The following is a 19,910-nucleotide window of genomic DNA, read 5'->3' as shown; positions in this document are numbered from 1 at the left end:
ATGATGCCAGCCATGAATATGATAGAGGTGTCTTGTGCGGTTCTGGCTATTTGCTGAAAGGATGAATATTCATCTTCTGTCATGGAGGAGACAGTGTTGACAATGTGAGCATCCTGGAAACACGCTAGAAGGATTTGGATGGGTTGATACAATGGAGGAAAATGATGTATCATGTGCATGCTTGAGACAGCCTTTAAGTGGAAAGGATTCAACACTGAGTATTATAGGAAATGCTTGTGTGTGTGAGCACATATAAGTATGTGCTGTATATGTCAGTCGCATTTTGTAGCAGTGATGGGTCATGTGTTTATGCGTTAACCACATTTGCAAGTCATTGTAGAAATCTGCATTTGTAACACCACTGTCTGACTTCCCATTCAGCATCTGAAAGAGTTTTCCCCTTCCACATTTCACCAAGACTCCCATCTCTCATCCCTCTAAGGAATATGTATTGGTACACAGAGTTCTTGTGCCATTCACAAGCTGTTGTTTGAGTCCCTACAATAGCAAACAATAATCTGTATTGTGTTTTTTGCCCTCTCAACAAGGCCTCATCAAGTAATATCTTACCCATAGGGTTTCATCAGACATCAATCCTCTGTGTGTGTGTGTGTGTGTGTGTGGGTGTGTGTGTCGATCTGTTTACATTCACATATTACTGGTTCACTGCCAATCTCGTTAGCAAACACATTAGCACAGACTGACAACACACATAATAAGCAGCTGTTTGTATCAATCATCACTGACATTTTAGTGAACTAGATACAGCTAATCAGTTTGTTCTAAATAGCTCAAAGATTAATTTTGCTCAATTTATCAAACTTTGTCCGACTCCCAAAGTTAACAAGCACATAATGTAGTGTTTAAACATGAGCCATTGTTGGCTGACACTTTGCTTTATCATTCAAAATACATGGACCAACTGCGCTTAAACAGATTTAGAACTTTTTGTCAACTTGCTTTTATTACTTATTTTCTTTTGTTTGTTCATGTGCTGAGTGCTCTGAGCTTCAAATCTATTCATTGAGTTAAGCTCAAGGCTATACAACACACACACACACACAGTTTGAGCAACGAGGTGGTCATTGTTATGTAAATGTTAATAGACCTGGTGCAGCCGAGCAAAGACAGGAGTACAGTGACTAGAAGAGAGAGGTGCTGTGTGGGAGGAGGTGTACCCATGTAGGTCTATGGCACTCAATTACAAGAGTTCAAGCCATTATAGCACCTTCTTCAGCATAAGGACAGAGCATGCACACAGAGCATACCCAGTAGTCGTAGTTATACATTACAGCTAACTCATTCCTGTAGGTGTCCACATTTCTTGTCGTTACATGTGACTACAAATGTTAGAAATTTCTCCCAAAACATTTGTTAGAATAGTGCAACAAAAATTTGCTTTACACTGCATCTCAAGCCAGACTTATGGGATGTATTTCACTTTCTCAACACACATTAGTTATCTCTAAACAGACAGTTTAGAGATAACTGTCTGTGAGTAGGAAGATGCAAAAATGTTAAGAACATGTGATCCAAATACAATGTGGAAGAGGATCACACAGTGATTTTTCTACAATGCAGTTTTCACAAAATGTTGGCTCTGCATTCTATTAGCTATATATTTATCTATATAGATATATCATTATATTGGATTGTTTGAGAAAATAATTCAATTGCTAATAAAATTAATAAATTGCTACTCTTTCCTGCTCCTTTCTTTAATATAACAACAGAAAAGAAAAAAAGAGAAACTATGCTAATTTCTGGTAGTAACAGATGTGAGGACATTGACCAAGGTACCCTCATTAGCTACAGAGGAATGTTTTCATGGTTTCACTTTCTCTCCTGTGTTTCCTGTCTGTCCCCTTGCTTCCCCCTCTCTTGTCCTGTCATTCTCTTGTGGTTTTTCTCATTTTTTAAAAAAATGTGTGTGCGCGTACCATCAGAAAAGTGTGCTCAGACACTTGTCTTGGGCACGATGTTATCGGTCCTAATGGAAGTCGAACTGTCACGAGATAGCTCTGTCTTTCTCTCATCTCTCTCTGTTTTACTCTGCCATCTTTTCCCAGAGGATGGTGTGATGGAGCAGACTGATAGGGTTAGAAAAGAGGGCGAGATGGATAGGGAGGTTAATGGTTTCTTTCTCCCTCCATCTCCCCCACCTTCCCTTTCTTCTCAATCACTATCAATTGGCTTTACCATCCTCCTGTTGCTCAACGGTGATTGGGACAGAAGGATGTAGCCCTGACTGATTGTCATAGAATGAGGCCAATCAAAACGCTGGCATGGCCCACGGAGCCGCTCCGAGTGGCACATCACCATATCCAGTCTCGTGCCTTAACCAAGAGCCACGCTGGGTAGAACAATCAAGTGTCGCTCATGCATGACAGTGCAGGGAATTGTTTTCAATCTGAGTCAAATTTCTTTTCAAATTCATGCGCAGCAGGCCTCATCAGACCCAGTTATGAAGTGTTAAATGGGGAAATGCTGAGTGAATAAGTAGAACAGTAAATTTTCTTTGCATTCAGTGTAAAAAATGACCTGATGTTAAATACCATTGCAAAGACCTTTGGGCACAATAAGAGCTTCTGCTAATGATAATTTTCATTATTGATTAGTTAATATTTTGTTTCAATTAAAGTTTCCATAGCTCAAGGTGACTTCTTCTACTTTTGTTCCAGCAACAGTGTAAAACGTGAGGAGATTCTCTGTTTAGTGACATAGGCAAATGTTTGGCATTTTTGCTAGATAAATTATTTAAGTGATTTTTAAATTTGGAGAAGAGCTTACTCATTGTGAGGAGTAATATTCATTCTGCAAAAATATACAGTGTCTCCTGTCTGTTATTTTCTCTGAATATTAGACCATGATAATGTCAGAAGAGTCTTTGCTTTAGGTTTTCTTATGGTAAACCTACTTTACAAACTGGAAACATGGAGCTAGAATGAGTCAGGCATTTACCAATCAAGAAAGACGCTGTTCAACTCTGCTGTTCAACAAGTCATGAGAAATGTAGGATCCAACTTCATCTAAGCTTGGCACATAAAATTGGCTATATGTTGACATATCCTTTTCTCTGCTGTATCAAATTTAAGCATTCAGCTACACAAAATTGCTGCAATGCCCCTTTAATTTTCAGTCATAATAATTAGAAGAGTGATTGTTTCAACACAAATTATAACCACAGGATTATGATAGCTGAGACAAGGACCTATGCAAAGACGAAGCATGGTTGATGTATTAGTTTATAATAGTATAAAACCATATAGAAATATGGCAGCAAACGCAAAACATGAGAATTGATCAGACTTAAGTAAGGACTTAAGGCACATGACTTTGTATTTGTTTTTGACATCACTTTAAAATGCATGTTAAATACCAGCTTCGACCAAATCTCTCTACTTTGTACTTTTGTTATTGTATGTCATTTTGAAAGAAAGTGCACATATTAGTAAAAAGGCGATCAGGCATATTCTGTTGATTCTGCTCAGTTCACTACAAGCTCTCCATAGCTGCTACCCATACTGTACACCTACCAGGCACGACTTCCTCATGGCAACTGCTGTGAGAGCAAATAAAGAAAACCAGCATTTGTCCTCTTCCTCTCCTCTGCCTCTCTCTGTCTGTGTATGTGGTGGTGGGTCGCTTGGCAGTGCTAATGGAAATGCCAGCTGTGTGACTCCTCACTCCTCACCAAGTCCATTTACTAAAGTGACAGAGTCATTTACCAGGCAGCCGGCCTCTCCCATCCTCACTTAATTAGAAGACCCCTAGGCCTGTCTACCTTAGCAAGTCACATTTACCTCTTTCTCTCTCCCTCTACCTCTCTTTGGTCTCTCTGATCCAATTCTTTGTTTTCTGAGGTTTTTCAATCTGTCTCATCCTTTGACTCTGTCTCAGTTTTTCCCTTTTGCTCTCTCATCCCAATTCGCTCTTCTGTTTCTTCTATTTTTTTTCAGTCTCTTTGTCACATCAAGGGCCAAGTGTTATGGCCACACAAAGAATAAGAGGTTATTGACCTGTAGTTTGTGATTAGCTCTTCTTGGAAACGATAATGGGAATGTCTATTTGTCCATGAAGAGTGATGAATTTCCACATTTTTATTTCTCAAAAATGTCACTGTATTTTCTCTTTATTTGTGTAGTATTAGTCCTGCTCACTGTTAATTACTATTAAAATTATTTCAGATTTAACACCTTCACAATTAAAGCATGACTTAGTCTTTTTCGTTTTTGTTAAAAAACTCAGTTTTTATTAAAAGTGAAGAACAACAGTGATTACAAAAACCCCTGATACCCAGCAAATAAGCTGTCATCATTCTCTAACATCACCCAGCATCAGGGGTCATTTGTTTCAGTGTTTGAATTCTAGAGGCTTTTTAATGTCTTTCGAAATTCTCATTAGAGGACACTTCAGTAATAGTTAGAAGGTGCTTGCATACACACATTCTTTGAAAAAAATGCCTGCTATACCTCCAGCATAATCTTACTGTCGGTTTGTGAACCACTGGTTATTTTGTCACATAGCAGTTTCCAAGGAGAAGGGAATTTGGGTTGTCATCTTTATTGGCCTCGAATCATAATATGTGCTCACATAACTGCCAAATAAGTTGTTTGATCTGCCTCTTGATTTCACGGAGATTGAGTATAGGAGAAGAGATCACAACAGTATTTCCAAAGTAGGAAAACAATGAAGCGGATGAGTAATGGAGCCGAGTGCAGGAGAAAGAAGATGAAAAGATAAATTAAACAAGTGAATAAGAAGAGCTGATTGGTGAGGAGAAACAGCAGACTAAACACAATATGAGACATAAAGATGGAGAAGGACTCAGGAAGGGCATAATATACTACAGGGTGTGAGTTTTGACACAAGAGACAAGAGATTAGAGCTATTGCAGGAGAAACTGTTCCTGTTCTTCCACTATGATGCATAAAACACCCAATTCACTAAAACTGTGCCAGTAACATTATTTAGAGTTGGCCACAATGGCCAGATCTGTCAATAACATCTCTGCAGTGTACTAGCGATTTAGCATTTGGACATCATTCAGCAAAGTGAATGTGACAGATGATGATTTTTCTATGAAACACAATGATGTTGACTAGAACATTGCTTTTTAATGTCTCCTAGTACACAGTGTTTAACTTTCCTCTCTTCAGCCATCCTTCAGCACCTCATCTTACCTTCCGGTGCGAAACTCTGCTAGTCTTGTTTGCCTTGCGCTTATCTCCAGTCAGCCAACACATCGAGCTCCTGGTCAGCCATTGATCTCATAAGCCCCTTACAATCCAGTCAATGCATACATGCAAACCAAGTCTTTGATGCAATCCCATTGCCCAAACCAGCTCACCTACATGGGCGCCCTGTTGAAAGCCCCATTTCTGCAGTGTACCTAAGAAATGGACTGAGGAAGGGTCGAAGTCCCATTACTAATGATCCATTGTAGGCATGACACACAGATGCCACCGTTGACAGCATGAATTACTGTACAGCAATGATGGTTATAACACATTTTGCAGCTGGAGTTGCACCCTAACAAACATGTCCGGTTGTATCTTTATATCTCTGACTGGCTGGGTAGGAATAGAGATATTTTTTTTAATTTGCACATGGCTGTTGGAGGTAATTGGTGTTTATTAAAATGAATGCAGGTGTGGTTAGTGGCAGCTCACAGAGGCAAAAGGCAGGCAATGGAGGGATGATGATGACAGGTGACAGCCTCTCCTCATCTTTTTCCCCTGCTCCTTCTCTCCTCGCTGTCTACTCCTGAACATTTGGCTGCTGGTTATGCAAGAAAACCTCTAGAAAGGCAAATGTATTTTGTATTTAATTAGACTTTTTTATTCAAACATGATTTCATTTTAAACACAGCTACAGTAGTTAAGATTGCACATTTTGGTTTTGCATGAAAGGAGGGGAGCAATGAATGGACGAGAGATTTCTGAGAAATTCGTCTAGGATCAGAGCATATGTTATTACATGTAGATGCAGTTTTCCTACATGTGTCAACAGAAAGCTAACCTGGCCCATGAAAACCTATCGGGAAAAAACAAGTTCCTTCTCTGTAGGTCTTTTTTCTAGAGCGATATGATAGTGTTAAGTACAAGAGTTTCAGTGGCAGTTATTTAAGGAGGCATGACTGTTACTAATTTATGATGCAGTCTCAGACATTTATCTAAAAATAACTGAAAATAAACTGTAATTTTTTTTTCCTTACAGACAGTAAGCCAAAGGAGAGAGGCTCTTCTAGTAGACTTCTCTGCAGTGTCCCCTCCTCTTCTGCTCTACTATAGACTCAGTGTGTTTGAATGTTTTTAAAAAAAAGGAAGCCGCAACAAGGCCGATCCTTTTATGTCTTTAGATTTAACAACCAATGAAAAGCTGTGCTGAAAGCTTTACAGGTCCTGTGGGTTTTGGGGGTGACCGTTGCAAAGCCTGTTAGCTGGCTGTTTAAAGGCAGGTGATAGTGCTGTGTAAAAACAGATTGGAGAGGAAAGGTGGAAAGTTTATAGCAGAAAGGAGATGTCATGGCATTGCTCTGTGGTCGGGGTGGAGGGTTGACAACAGAGAAAGAGAGCGCAAGAGAGGAGAATTGAGTTACAGCAATGGATGCTATTGTAAATAAGGAGATGGCAAGAGAGAGGAGATGGCGGGCTTGGTTTATAAGGTCATTTAAAGGAGTAATGTGGTGCGCTGTCGGGAATTGGCTTTCATTAAAAGAGCCATCGAGAGAGACAGAAAGAGGGAGACAGTGAGGGAGTGTGTATGTGTGCCTGTGGGTACACAATATTCCCAACACACATGCACACACACATTTTCAGATCTACATGCCGTTATACAAGTGAATTCCTGGCTCCAATAAGGCATTTTATATCCCCACTGGGAAAAACAGCCATCATAGCCCCCTACCATATCAACAACCCTGTGTCACTTCCACTAAATAAAACCCAGAGTGTCTTTAATACTAATTGTCAAGGATCAATTGTGGACAATAGGCCATATCTATCATTACACAGGGCAGGGGTAAGGTTGTGCTTGCTCACCAAGGAACTATAGTGCTAGTATGATGTCCTTACTCAGAGTCATAATGATTTATGGAGAAGAGAGGGGGAATTAGTTGGCAGCCAGTAATATAGAACAGTTTGGGCTCCTTGTCTCCCTTTTTGTTAAATCATAGCCTATAGGAAAGATATCCTGTGATGATTTTTCTCCATAGATGTCTAATAATTTTTCCTTAACTATAGCTGTATTCCTTTCATCCATCTATCCATTATCTGTTCATTCATTCGTGCTGATTTTCCCTCCCCACCCTTTTATTACCAGTCTTTCTTTGAGCTCCTTTCAGATGAAAACTAGACTCATATATGTTCTGACAATGACACATATCAGCCATCAGCCACCATATCCCATACTCAGCACAGTGTCCTCGCCAATTCGCCCCATGTGGCTCTTCCATTACGTCTCTCTTTTACTTAATTCATCCAGCCAGCCATCCAGCTCTTTCAGGAGATGACCATCTCCCGCTCCTTCCATTCCAGTCCTTACTATTTCTCATTTGCATCATTTCATCTATCTTGCTCTCTTTGGGCAGAAAGCCAACCACAGAAAGCTACAGTACTGGGATCTATACTGACTTTACATTGGAGGAGTAACAGCGTGTTTCAGTCTGCAGAATGAATCTCTGAGAGACGATTTTGTGGCAGAGAATTATGCTGAAAGAGGACTGAGAGTAATAGAAGGAAGTTAATGTATAGTGGGGAAAAAGAAAGGTTTTAGTCAAATGCTTTTGTCTGTCTGCTTTTTGTTTCTGCAGTATTGTTCCATCAAAAAGCCTCAAAGCCAGTCTGATACAAGACCTTACAGAGCATAAATGAGTTCCATCATGTCAGATCTGTTTCAAATCTGTGTTGTACTTAAAGCTCACGGAGGAATCCTGGCCCCAGTTTAATATTTCACTAGTGCGTTCCTTTGTCGGCTTGGTCTCCGTCCTGCAACTACCCAGCTTTATCTCCTTCCTCGGGCCTCTGCTCTCTTTTTGCTGTATGTTTTTCTTTTCTCTTATCCCTCCATACATCTCTGTCTCCCCCCTCCCATCCTTACCACATAAAAAATCAGCCCCCACTGGATCTGACACTACTTGGATGGGGTTCTCATGGATAAGTGTGTGTGTGTGTGTGTGTGTGTGTGTGTGTGTGTGTGTGTGTGTGTGTGTGTGTGTTCCAGCTATAATAGTGTTACCCAGGGGTAGGGTTGTTAAATGCTGTTACTTACTGATCAGCCTGCTCACTCTGTTGCATGATTTAAAACTAGCCTGCAGTGGCAACTTGATACATATACACACACACATACCATGAAACGGGGATCAAGCCACTCATCAGCTTGGGGCCTGTTGGTGAAGAAAAGTCAAATGTGCTGCTGACACTTTCACCACATATGTGCACACACAGATGCACAAACAAGTGCGCCCACTTTTTTGCACACTAGCATTCTGCGCATATGCTAACAATCTGTCTGTCACACACTTAAACACACTCAATCTCTCATGACTATCTTGAAATACACACACACTTTCAGACCCATGGGGGCCATGTTGTGAACCATCTGTCATCACCTTTAACTAGAGTGTAGAGCTAACTTGCACACTTGATCTCATTTCTTAGACAACATCTGTAGCCAGTCACCAAGCTCTGTTTCCTGTGTGGCTGTAAATGACTGACACTTTCTCACACACACACACGCGCACACACACAGACCAAGTCTTGTCACATACAGTAGGTGCACCAAGGCTCTTTCAGACACTAGAATACACTTTGGGGGCTGCCCTTCTGCTCCTTTGCCTCTCATTGGTTTTTGAGGTCACCTGTCAATCACAGCACTGTTGCCACGGCCACCTGTCAGGTGTCTTAGCATGCACTGCAAGGCCTCTACGATACATGCTTGACTAGAGGCTGTCACGCACCGCTGGACCCAAATCGCTCACCAGAACACACACACGTCTCACAGACTAGCTGTCTCCCTTTCTCAGAAATATAAACACAGACACAAAAACACACTGTTTGCTGAGCACAGGTTTGAAATTGAATCAGTCCGATAAGCTGTCAAATGCTCATTTCCATCCAGCTGAATATACTCCTCATATTATGAGTTTGATTACGACGAGGATCCTAATTATTTCTTCATCAGCTCCCTGCTCTCTCTCTTTGTCTCTGTCTCTAGGTGGTGAGAGTTCCAGTGGAGAGTTGTGAGCAGTACACCACTTGTGGGGAGTGTTTGGGCTCCAGAGACCCTCACTGTGGATGGTGTGTCCTCCACAATGTGTAAGTACCCTGCACACTCATGCACACATTAGCACACTCCACCCTGGTACCCTTCACATGCAGCCAATTGTATTGTATAGTGGATAATTGTGAAAAAAGGTGTTTTAGGTGTGTGTGGAAGCACCTACCTGAATAGTTACACATTAAGCTCAGGAGCCTCTTGTCACCCCAGAGACATCAGTTGTGCTTTTCCAGTGGTTATTTTCAATTATCTACTCAAAATCTGAACATCAGGGCTTGGGTTGATGTTTTTATCATTGATCAGACCTACTAACACGGAGTTACTAATCAGATCAGTTTGCAAATATTCTACATATTTCAGTCTGCATGGGGTTTCTTCAGCCCAGACTCCAAAGACATGCCGTTTGGGCTTAGGCTAATTGATGACTCTAAATAGTCGTAGGTGTGACTGAGAGGGTTTGTTTGTCCCTGTGTCAGCCCTGTAATGGACTGGTGATCTGTCCAGGGTGTACCACACCTCTCGCCCAATGTCAGCTGGGGTGCTCCAGCCCCCTCTACAACCCTGGATGTATAAAGCTGTAAATCATGGATGGACATACTGTATTTTAACATAGTTATTTTTATTGCAGAAAGCATTTTAAGAAGGTCTGTAGCATTTGTTTCAGTTGTAACATTAGTTATACATTTATTCGTGTCTTGTACTGACTTGAATTAAAAGCACTAATACTGTATCTGCTAAAGTTCAACTGTACTGGAAAACCTGCTGTAGCTGTCATCTCAGTCAGTGAGTAATGAACTGCTCCACAGTTTGCACAGTTGACTCTTTCTTCTTACCTCAAAGCCCTGCTCATATAGATGAAACAGGTTTGTTTAGCTACATGTAAATACTCATTACTATAGTGAACTCAAATGCAACCTAATTGCTCACTGAGACTTAAACAGGTCGACACATGTAGAAGACAATATGTAGCACCTACACATTGCACATAAGAAAATCCAATTATAGATGCAGCCATTTGCTATTATGAATGTGACTTGTGTTGACCTCGAACTATTTTTAACACCTTGTAATACCTTTAGCAAAATGCTTCTAACACCTATTAATTAGTCACACAATTATGACTCACAGAGGGAATCTATCGTCTACAGTGCAAAAGCTACCTGACAGGAAAGCAATTCATTTTTAGTGCATAAATCTGTCAGCCGGCTAAACTTGGTAATAACATATAAATGACAATGTAGTTTGGCAGCCTACCTCAGTTGTTTTTGTTTTCATGTGTGCTGTGGACGTGGTTTACATGTATACTTTTTAGTGCTTTCCCTGGAACTTTTTACAGCTGATTACAGATTAGTCAGTTCTTGTGTTAGTGTTTGATTTAGTCTTATGTTTGCTTTCTGTTTAACATCAGATAAGTAAGAGAAAAGATTTGTAGTTATACTTAGAATGTTTTAAGATTCATCACGTGTGTAGTGATATAACAGTGTGTCTGCATGCGATCTCTCCAGTTTCTTTCTTTGACTCGAGGGTGTGTGTGTGTGTGTGTGTGTGTGTGCGCGTGCGCTCGCTCACACAGGAGGGTGTGAGAACAATTACATGTTATTGAAAGGTGACAGGATGTTAAACCATACTTGGAACACCTCAAGCATTTGGCATAATGCCATCTCTTGGTACATTAATTAAACGTACAAAACATATCACCAACCTGTCTTTCCTCAAGGCATGCACACACTCATCACCTGGGTTTCTCCATTACAGCTCACACACACATTTAGATATTTTAAATTACACACACAGTCCTGATGGACTTGAACCACTGATAACCCTCCGTTTGGGCATATTTTGACCTTGTGTCTTGAACAGCGCTCGCTCATTTTCTACCTGATAGTGTTGCCAAATCTGGCCCAGGTCCATGCAGACAAAATGGGCAAGTATTAATAGGCAAATTATTTATAAGCCTCATTTTAGCCCTCTGGTGCTTTTAGCCACATCTTATTAAGAGCCATGGTAGTTTCAATCAACAGTGGAATTGAAAGGGGAATACACACATGCGTCAGTGTTTCTGGGTAAATTACCACACGTCATTCACACACACACAGACACACACCAGAGGAGCAGTACAAAGAAAAGAGGTCCATAATGAGAAAATGTGTACATAACTTGTGCATCTCTGCTCATGCATGTACAGTGTGTGTGTGTGATAGTGACTGTCAGGGGAGCGGTTGACGACAGCTTTTTCTTGCTGAGCGCGAGTTAAGGCTAACTAAACGAGGGGATGGGGGGCTGCTGCGCAGAGGAGGCAGTTAGCATTTTTTCTGCCTTCATCTTATTGTTAAGGCCTCTCAGATCTCTGCATCAGCACTTTCCTCTCACCGCCGGGACCAGTTGTTGTTGGCGTGAAGGTGAAGTGATAGCTAATACATTATGAATAGCTAATAGTAAAACGGCTATGAAATGGGGCTGCGTGCTCATTTTTAGCACAATCAGTTGGCTCGTAATAAGCGAGGAAAATTGCTGACCCCATTGATATGAGGCTGTTAGGAATTGTATCATTTTTACGGTTTAGAGAAACTTTAATGATTGCTTGTATATCTTCCAAGAACTTAAAATTGGGTGGGGCTCTAAACTGAAAAAATGAGGTGGGGGGTGTTCATGTAACTTAGTGGATCTTGCACAAATGTCAGGGCCAATAAGGTAATGATGTAAAGGCCTACAGTAATGGCTGGAGGAAGCTATTAACCTATTTATCTTGTATTATTGCTCCCATTTCTGTGTGACAGTGATGGCTGTGCATGTTTGTCATCTTAATATAATTGTCATATTAGCTTAACAGTTGCTCATATCCTCTCTCTCTCTCTCTCTCTCTCTCTCTCTCTCTGCTCCCTTCCCTTCACCTCTTGTCTCACTCGTTTCCCTCTTTTCTCTTCACCTTTCTTCTTATCATTACCACAATGGTCCCCCTGCCTCTCTCTCTTCCTCTTCCTCCTCCTCTCATAGCTGTTCACGTAAGGACCGTTGTGAACGAGCAGGCGAGGCCCAGAGGTTTGCTTCCGACCAGAGGCAGTGTGTGGAGCTCACTGTTCAGCCAAGAAACATATCTGTCACTATGTCTGAGGTCCAGGTATGTCTGTTTCTGTGCCTATAGTCCCACTTGTATTGGAAATGAGTAGAGTTGCAAGGTACAGCTACAGCACAGTTTCTAACATTGGTTATGGCTCTAAACAATCATTTATTTTTGAGACAGCAATGCAGTACTGTCCCCAATCGACCTGGTCTATATTTACGGCCGTTAGGTTCATGTAAGGCTCTGCCATGCAACTAGATTATGTTAGTGTTGGTGACAGTCAAGTGTGAAAAGCTGCTCTTCCACTTTTCCCCTGCCTTCAGAATAAAGCTGAGGCTGTGCTGTTTTTCTGTCCTGGGACTTCATACACAGTCCATTAGCCTTTGAAACCCTGTCTTACCACTGTTCTAACTGGCATCTTATCTATTGCCATAAAATAAGAAATTGCACTTGTGTTTCTGCTTCTTTTTTAAGTTTTATCATATCAGGTAATGACTGAAAAGCTGAAATGACATTAACCACAAGAGACTTGTTTGCCAGTGTGGCTGCTATGAAACTGTCACATGACATGTCACTTCCATAACCCAGTTTCTGTAGCCTTATAGGATTTTTGTGCAGAGGGTTTACCCAAATACAGAGCGGAAATCTTCTGTAGTTTCCTCAGCACTGTACAAAACAAGGGTCCTAGTGTTTTGCTTCTTGTCCCAGATGGGCAACTGCACATCACATTAGGAAAAGACTATGAATTGTGTGTGACATCATTGCAATTGAAAACCAAATTACATTTTTGATTTTTGCTATGACACTAGTCCAATATCTACAGAGCAGAGCAGGTGTTCTGTTATTTTTAATGTTTAAAATGTCTACATTAACAAACTGGTGGAACAATAGGGAAAATGGGTAACTACAGCAGATAGATCACATTTTGTAGTTGTAGCCGTACATTGTTACATTGTCAGTGTCATTGCCATGATGCTTATCTCAGCAATAATGGTTGCAGAGTACATTTGCCTTTAGCCAAGGAAAAGTTGCAGAATATTACAACAAGGGTTCAAATTTTTATTATTTATGTCTTGATCATATCAGAATGTTTCTTTTCTCAGGCTTACTGTCTATTATTATGCAAATTTGTAAGCATGTGTGTGAGAGCTCTCATCCTGACAGGATCGCCTTAATGTAACCACATAGCTTTGACTGATTAGTTTGCCTCACTTTCTCCCTGCACATTAACACGTACATGTTAGCCCCACTATAATAACTGCTGCAGTGACTGATCCACACATTCACCCACACACACATGTTCACTCGCTTTTGTTCTTGCTACTGCCACACATACCCATGCCTCACTCCCTCCGCCCCCCAATAGCCATTAACCCTCATGTCATATCTTATAACAATCCATGTACACCATGTCCTTCCATTGATCTTGTACTGATTGTCTCACCGTCTTGCTCTCTAGCTTGTCCTCCAGGCTCGTAACGTACCCGACCTGTCAGCGGGGATCAACTGCTCCTTTGAGGACTATGTGGAGACGGAGGGACAAATCCAGGGTGGACACATCTTCTGCCTGTCTCCCACTGTCCGGGACGTCATCCCAATCACAAGGAACAAAGGTCAGAACAGGAAGGGTGATAGTAGATGAAATCATCAGTGTAGTGAGGTCATTGGGTGGTAGCACTGGGCAGGCAGGGTGGAGACATAGGGAGTTTTAGTGATGAGAAATTTGGTGATTAATTATTTTTATGTTCCTTATTCCATTGACACTTACTGGAAGTAAGTCATTTCCTCTCATCATATTTGTGTCTTTGTTCATATTCCTTTTTGCCTCTCAACCTGCGTCATTGTACTGTGTATTCTTCAACATGGACAGGTCTTTGCAATGTGGTCTCTAGATGGATATTACTAGATGATTTGCCTGGTGTATCTATATTCAGAAAACCTTGTCTCTACTAATAAAGCTCGCCCATTCTTTTTCAAAGCCACAAACACAATTCTGCGTTTATCTACTGAAAATAGATCTGTTTTTGAATTTCCATTATCATACATTATGCACTCTTGTCAATTTCATTTTCATTTATTGTTTTTTTTTTAAAAATCTAAACGACTTTGGTTATGCTCCTAACTTCTTTTCAAAGCAGCGACTTCAGTGTGGTTTATCTTTTTTTTTTTTTTTTTTTTTTTTTTTTTATTTAACAGATTATGCACTTGTTTCATGTAGAAATCTGTCACAGCACAAAGATGATAAAAACTTGTTTGGAATCTGCACTCAAAGCACTGAAAACATGTCAGGTAGTGTGCTCTAACTTTCCTCAAAGTGACATCTCAGTAGTTCTTCAGCTGAGCCCATTATGCCCCATTATGAGTTCTCATCAGCTCTGGCATCCAAACACTGATTGGTGCTGCTATTCTTAATGCCACCCTACTGTGGGTGTGACATGAGTGATGTGTTGCTAAGCTACACTGTCTTTGTGTGTGTGTGCATGTGTGTGTGTGTGTCTGATCTGCTGAGGTCACATAAGTAGAATTCAAATTTATTAGGTTTGACATGTTGATGATTTTTTTTTTTATATACTGTGTATGATTTTTGAGCTATTTGTAATTACGCCATATTAAGTCATAAGTCAGATTTTTCAGTTTTAGAGAACAGCATTATTCTGAGTTTTTCTGTGTCTGTGTTATGCAGGTGACAAGCGGGTTGTGAAGCTTTATCTCAAGTCCAAGGAGACAGGCAAGAAGTTTGCCAGTGTCGACTTTGTCTTCTACAACTGTAGTGTGCACCAGTCGTAAGTGATTCAATATTTTTGGATTCATTTGAAAGAAAATTGCCTAATTTAAAGGTGTCCTTATATTAGTCTTGTTCTTATAAGATGTGGTCTTTCTCTGGCCTGTCTCATGTCACTGTCCAGTGAGAGACACAGTTGGACACACACACCAACATTGCACCCCCCATCCGACCTCCACAGGAGGCTTGTGTTACCATTGGAGTGAAAAATCGAACGTGCCATATATGAGAAACGATTGGGATATAAGATAGTAATTCTAGTCTTATTATAATAAGCCATGACACACAGGCATGATATCACAGTGATTACTTCATTATGCAATGGTCCACCATAATGCTTCCTAATCACAGACTACAGCCTCATTTACGCCTCTTCCCCAGTTAAATAAAACAAATAGTTTTATCCTTTTTAAGCACAGAGATACTCATCCTGTTATTTTTACCAGAATGACAAAGGCAGATATGTTAATTCTGTAATATGACAATTCAAGTTTCCTTCACACTCCAGATGCCCTCAGCTCTCTGCCCAGTTGTTGTTCAGTGCCTCTCCTATTCCTGCAAAAAATCTTCACCATCCAATAAGCTGCTCCTCCACATCAGTTTGACCATGAACCCAATGTACCCTGTCGGGGTAAAAGAATCTTCTAGCTCCTCCACCCCACCTCACATAATACCTACCCTCCTGTTCTTCTATTGCTGATCCAGGGGAGGCTGAAACGTCTGCTGGGGTATTAGCCTCAGGGCAACAGATGGCTTGGAGGCCCCTGGGGTACTCCGGGGCTCCATACTGGCTTTCCTCTGGATGTTAGATGAGACTCCTTCGAGGATTGCCCGCAAACACGTACACATACACATAGACATGCATGGCCACACCTCTCTTCACTCTGTCATTTATAGCTCATTGAAGTCCTGAATGTCTTGGATACCTAATCCGTTACTGTGACCTTTGACCCAACTCCCTCTGTCTCCCTGTCCTTGTACACAAATCCCCTGCCACAACAACGATGATTAGCTCAGCTGGTTAAGGATGTGGTGGTTTACAATGTCAACTCACGGTTAATTCATCTCCCATACAGACCCTGTGATGTTTGTTTTAACTCCCAGTGCCTAGGGTACATATTGTGTCAAATGTAAATTCTGTGAATCCAAGCTGCTTCATATGACAATAGCAAACACACACACACTTCAAGAAAAAGGTGTGACATAGTAAATGCAATAAAATGTGTCACATTAAACATCCTCTTATTGCAGTGTTCTCACAAACCAAGAAATGTATGAGAAATGACACAGACAAAACAGTTGCCAGTTGGAAGATATTACCCCAATGAACTCTGATTAAATCCACTCCCTGAGCTGATCTAATATAGCCTCGGAGTGATGTAATGGACACGTTTAATGAAGTTACAGATATGGCACATTGCGTCTTCGGCAGCGACTGATGGCGAAAAGAGATGCTGTGATAAGAATCCCATTTGGAGCTGGCACTGCAGCCCACATACCCGCTGTACCCCCCAGGTGTCAGCGTGTGGCGTCTGATGAGATCAGAGTGGTAATGTCGTTGGCGTAATGACTTCAGACCTGCACAGCCACATGCAATGCCCTATTTACAGAATGCTTGGTCATTCTTTACAGAGCTAAGTTTCCCTCTAATTGGCTTTGACTCAAAATACTGCAGGCTTTTACACGATGAAGGATGCAGATACTCTTGCAACAAGCAGAAAAACATGTCCAAACCAAAACATTTTTTTGCACTCTCATACTGTGCTCAGATACTTCTTGTGGTATGTACATATTAAATGTGTGCCAGTTATCCTATCATGGTTTCCTTAACACACACATCATTGTGAAGGTAAAAAATTAGCAGACTATGGAATTATCCCGTCATTTTGCTTAATAATTTGCTGTCACACACCAACACTCAACCCCGATCCCAAAAACACACACCCCTCCCGCTTATTTACTCAAGTGATTACATCGTGGCCCTTGCCTTTTCAAAAATGCCATAAATTTGCATAGTGGTATTAATCTAATTAGAATTCCCACTGTTTCAGTTTAAGGGTTGCTGAGATTGAAATAGAAAATCACCCACGGCCATGATTGCTCCTTAATTAAATATTTCCATACGCATTTTCTCATTCCACAACCCCCCATTTATTCAAGATATGGAGAATAGTCTGCCAATGAATTTGGGTTTAAATGTCTGTATAAAACCATATGAAGCACCTTTTCTTGCTATGCTTAATGTGGCTCGGACAGCAAACGGGTCATTTGTTGTATGATTGAGGTTGCTCTTTAGAGTAATTGGTAGATAAAATGTTGAAGGCCATAGAAAGAGAGAGAAATGCAGTGGTTCCAGTGGAAAGCAAAGAAAATGAGTGTAGTTGAAAGGTTTTAGAAGAATGATACAGTAATTTCTCAGCATTTTGCTGTCCAAATAATGCCACAATTTTTGGCCCTAATAGACACATTCATATTGTACTGCACAGACACACTCTATAAGTACTGTTTTATCAACACCCCTGAATTTTTAATGGGGTCCAGTAATGATAGGATCTATGAAACGAGGGGACCATTAAATTATTCACCTCCACTCCTTTGAAATGAATATTAGTCAATAAATAACTAATTTTGTCAAGTGCAGGAGTGTCCCATGCACCTCACCAGGAGAGTGGATTGTATTTAGTGCTCCAAACTGACCAAGGAGAGGAGGAGATCATAGCTCATTGTGTCGGGCCCTGAAAAAACACTACCGCTCTGAAGCTAGGGTAGCTTGATTAGCATATGAATATGAATGGATTAAATTAGCATTATGAGCGTGGCCATACGGGGAGCGTGCCTGCAACCGTAGCAGTGTGGCTATGGGTGATGGCGAGTGACAGGAAAGAGCAATAAAGGAATACTGGGGGGTCTAAAAGAAGGAGCCCACCCCTGGACAAGAGAAGAGAAATTATCTAAAGTCCCCAAATGGCCCTGGGTGGGCTTTTCCTTTAAGGGGTTTGCACCCAGGCTAAAAGAGAGGTTATGTGTTCCTAAGGCAGCTCTTGACAGGGGGCCCTGGTTACTCGGAGCAACCAAAGAGTGAGCAGTAGGGGGTTGTCAGACAGAGCCTACTGATGCCTTAGGTGGCACACATAATGGCAACGCCTTTTATTTCAAAGGGTGTAATCATTAAAGTCACAGAAAGTTTGCAGTGGTTACCTACTGATATTTTGCTCATTATTTCAAAGTCACTGCTACACTAACAAGGTTTATTTGACATGAATAAAAGATTAAAGCCAAGATAAAAATGGTTATTATCTGGGCTTAGCGGCAGATGTGTTGATGGGTGTTTGGGTGTGAATTACTAACTATACATTGTGCTCTTCACTGCTTGGCTCTGGTTACCTGCTGTGTTAAGTTTGTGTTGTACTGTATTTTGATGAGCATTAATTTATTTGGTGAGCCCTGAACAAAAAAAGAAAAAAAAAAAAGACTTGTGTGTGATTGTTCCCAGGCTAAAAAACAAGAAAAGCACCACAATGTGCCTCACTAACTGGCCTTGTGTCCATTTGTTAGTGTTGTCATGTGCTCTTTTGTTTGCTGTTGACACTCCTGTTTCATACCAACTCACTTGGGACAAAACAGTGAGCTAAAACCCCAAGATCTGCTCTTAGAGTGGGATCACGGTATTCTAACCTAACCTAGCGTAGCATAATCAGTTTTCCTCCATTTGTTGTCAACATTGACAAATCTTCCATTTGCTCTTGTATAGTATTAAGAGGCCTGTTATTTCCTTAGCCACAGATCCCTCATTCTAAATGGGCAGCTTCTCTCAGCACAATGCTAAATTGGTCAATTAAAGCGGCAGTGGGATTGAATTAAGCTTCAGCCTCTGATCTCGCTCAAAAGGAGGGGTCTGGGCTGGAAACGATCGCTTAAAGTGCACACCTTACAAACGAGCGGCCCTAATTGATCCAAATGAATCCACATCAGAGTTTGATGGATTCGTATATGGGCTCCATCTCAGGGCTGAAGAGTTAAAGCCCTCATTTTTCATGCAGATGAGGGAAAGGGTAAGCGGCATTTTACACAGGGTTAAAATACGCAAATTTACACCTGGCAGATGTAGTTGAATACAAATGATCACACACGTTGAGCACCTCTATCCACTCTTTTATTGTTAGGGATCTAGACTCGCCTACCTTGACTGCAATAAATGTAGTATTTTATTGTATTTCCAATAAACCATGTGATCACACAAACCATAATAGCTAAATGAGTCACATAGAAGAAATTCTCCAACTAAATGTAGAAGACAGACGGCTTTAGTAGGCTTTGTAATAAAATGAAACTGTTTTATTTGTAAGCTCATAATGGCTACATTAGATAATGCTGTGCACATAAATGAGATACCAAGTAGTGTAGTACCTCTTGAGGGCTGAGAAAGCACCAATAACATGAAGCTGTGTTGATGAAACTGCAATTGAACCTGTCTGGTTTTCCTCTACGGGTCTCTCTCTCTCTCACACACACACACACACACACACACACACTCAATTCCTACTTCAAACCTAATGTTTTCATCTTCTCCTATGAGATTTCCATGCCGAGCCCTGTAGGGTACACATTACCCCCCACCTCTATTTTCTCCCATCCCTCTCTCACGATACCTGGCGTCATCCACCTCTCTCTGGGAAATCCACCAGCTTTTGATGTCTCTGTCTTTCCCTCTTCTTTTTCCCGTCTTTCTCTTTCAGCCTGTCTGTCTGCACCTCACCTCAGCTGAAGCAGGTGAATTTAAAATGGTGC

The 19,910-nt window shown here is 41.1% G+C and overlaps 1 protein-coding gene across 5 annotated transcripts in view; it reads left to right on the top strand.

The window, feature by feature from the left end:
• plxna1b (plexin A1b) overlaps positions 1 to 19,910 on the top strand; it is a 179,141-nt gene that overhangs the window by 87,108 nt on the left and 72,123 nt on the right. For all 5 annotated transcript variants that reach the window (XM_026306156.2, XM_026306158.2, XM_026306159.2 and 2 more), the window contains 4 exons: positions 9,217 to 9,317; positions 12,274 to 12,397; positions 13,800 to 13,953; positions 15,024 to 15,123. In XM_026306156.2, coding sequence (XP_026161941.1) covers positions 9,217 to 9,317; positions 12,274 to 12,397; positions 13,800 to 13,953; positions 15,024 to 15,123 — 479 coding nt within the window. The remainder of the gene's footprint in view (positions 1 to 9,216; positions 9,318 to 12,273; positions 12,398 to 13,799; positions 13,954 to 15,023; positions 15,124 to 19,910) is intronic.

Source organism: Mastacembelus armatus, chromosome 5 (assembly GCF_900324485.2).
Source record: "Mastacembelus armatus chromosome 5, fMasArm1.2, whole genome shotgun sequence".
Taxonomy (NCBI): Eukaryota; Metazoa; Chordata; class Actinopteri; order Synbranchiformes; family Mastacembelidae; genus Mastacembelus; species Mastacembelus armatus.
This window is presented reverse-complemented; position numbering and strand designations above follow the sequence as displayed.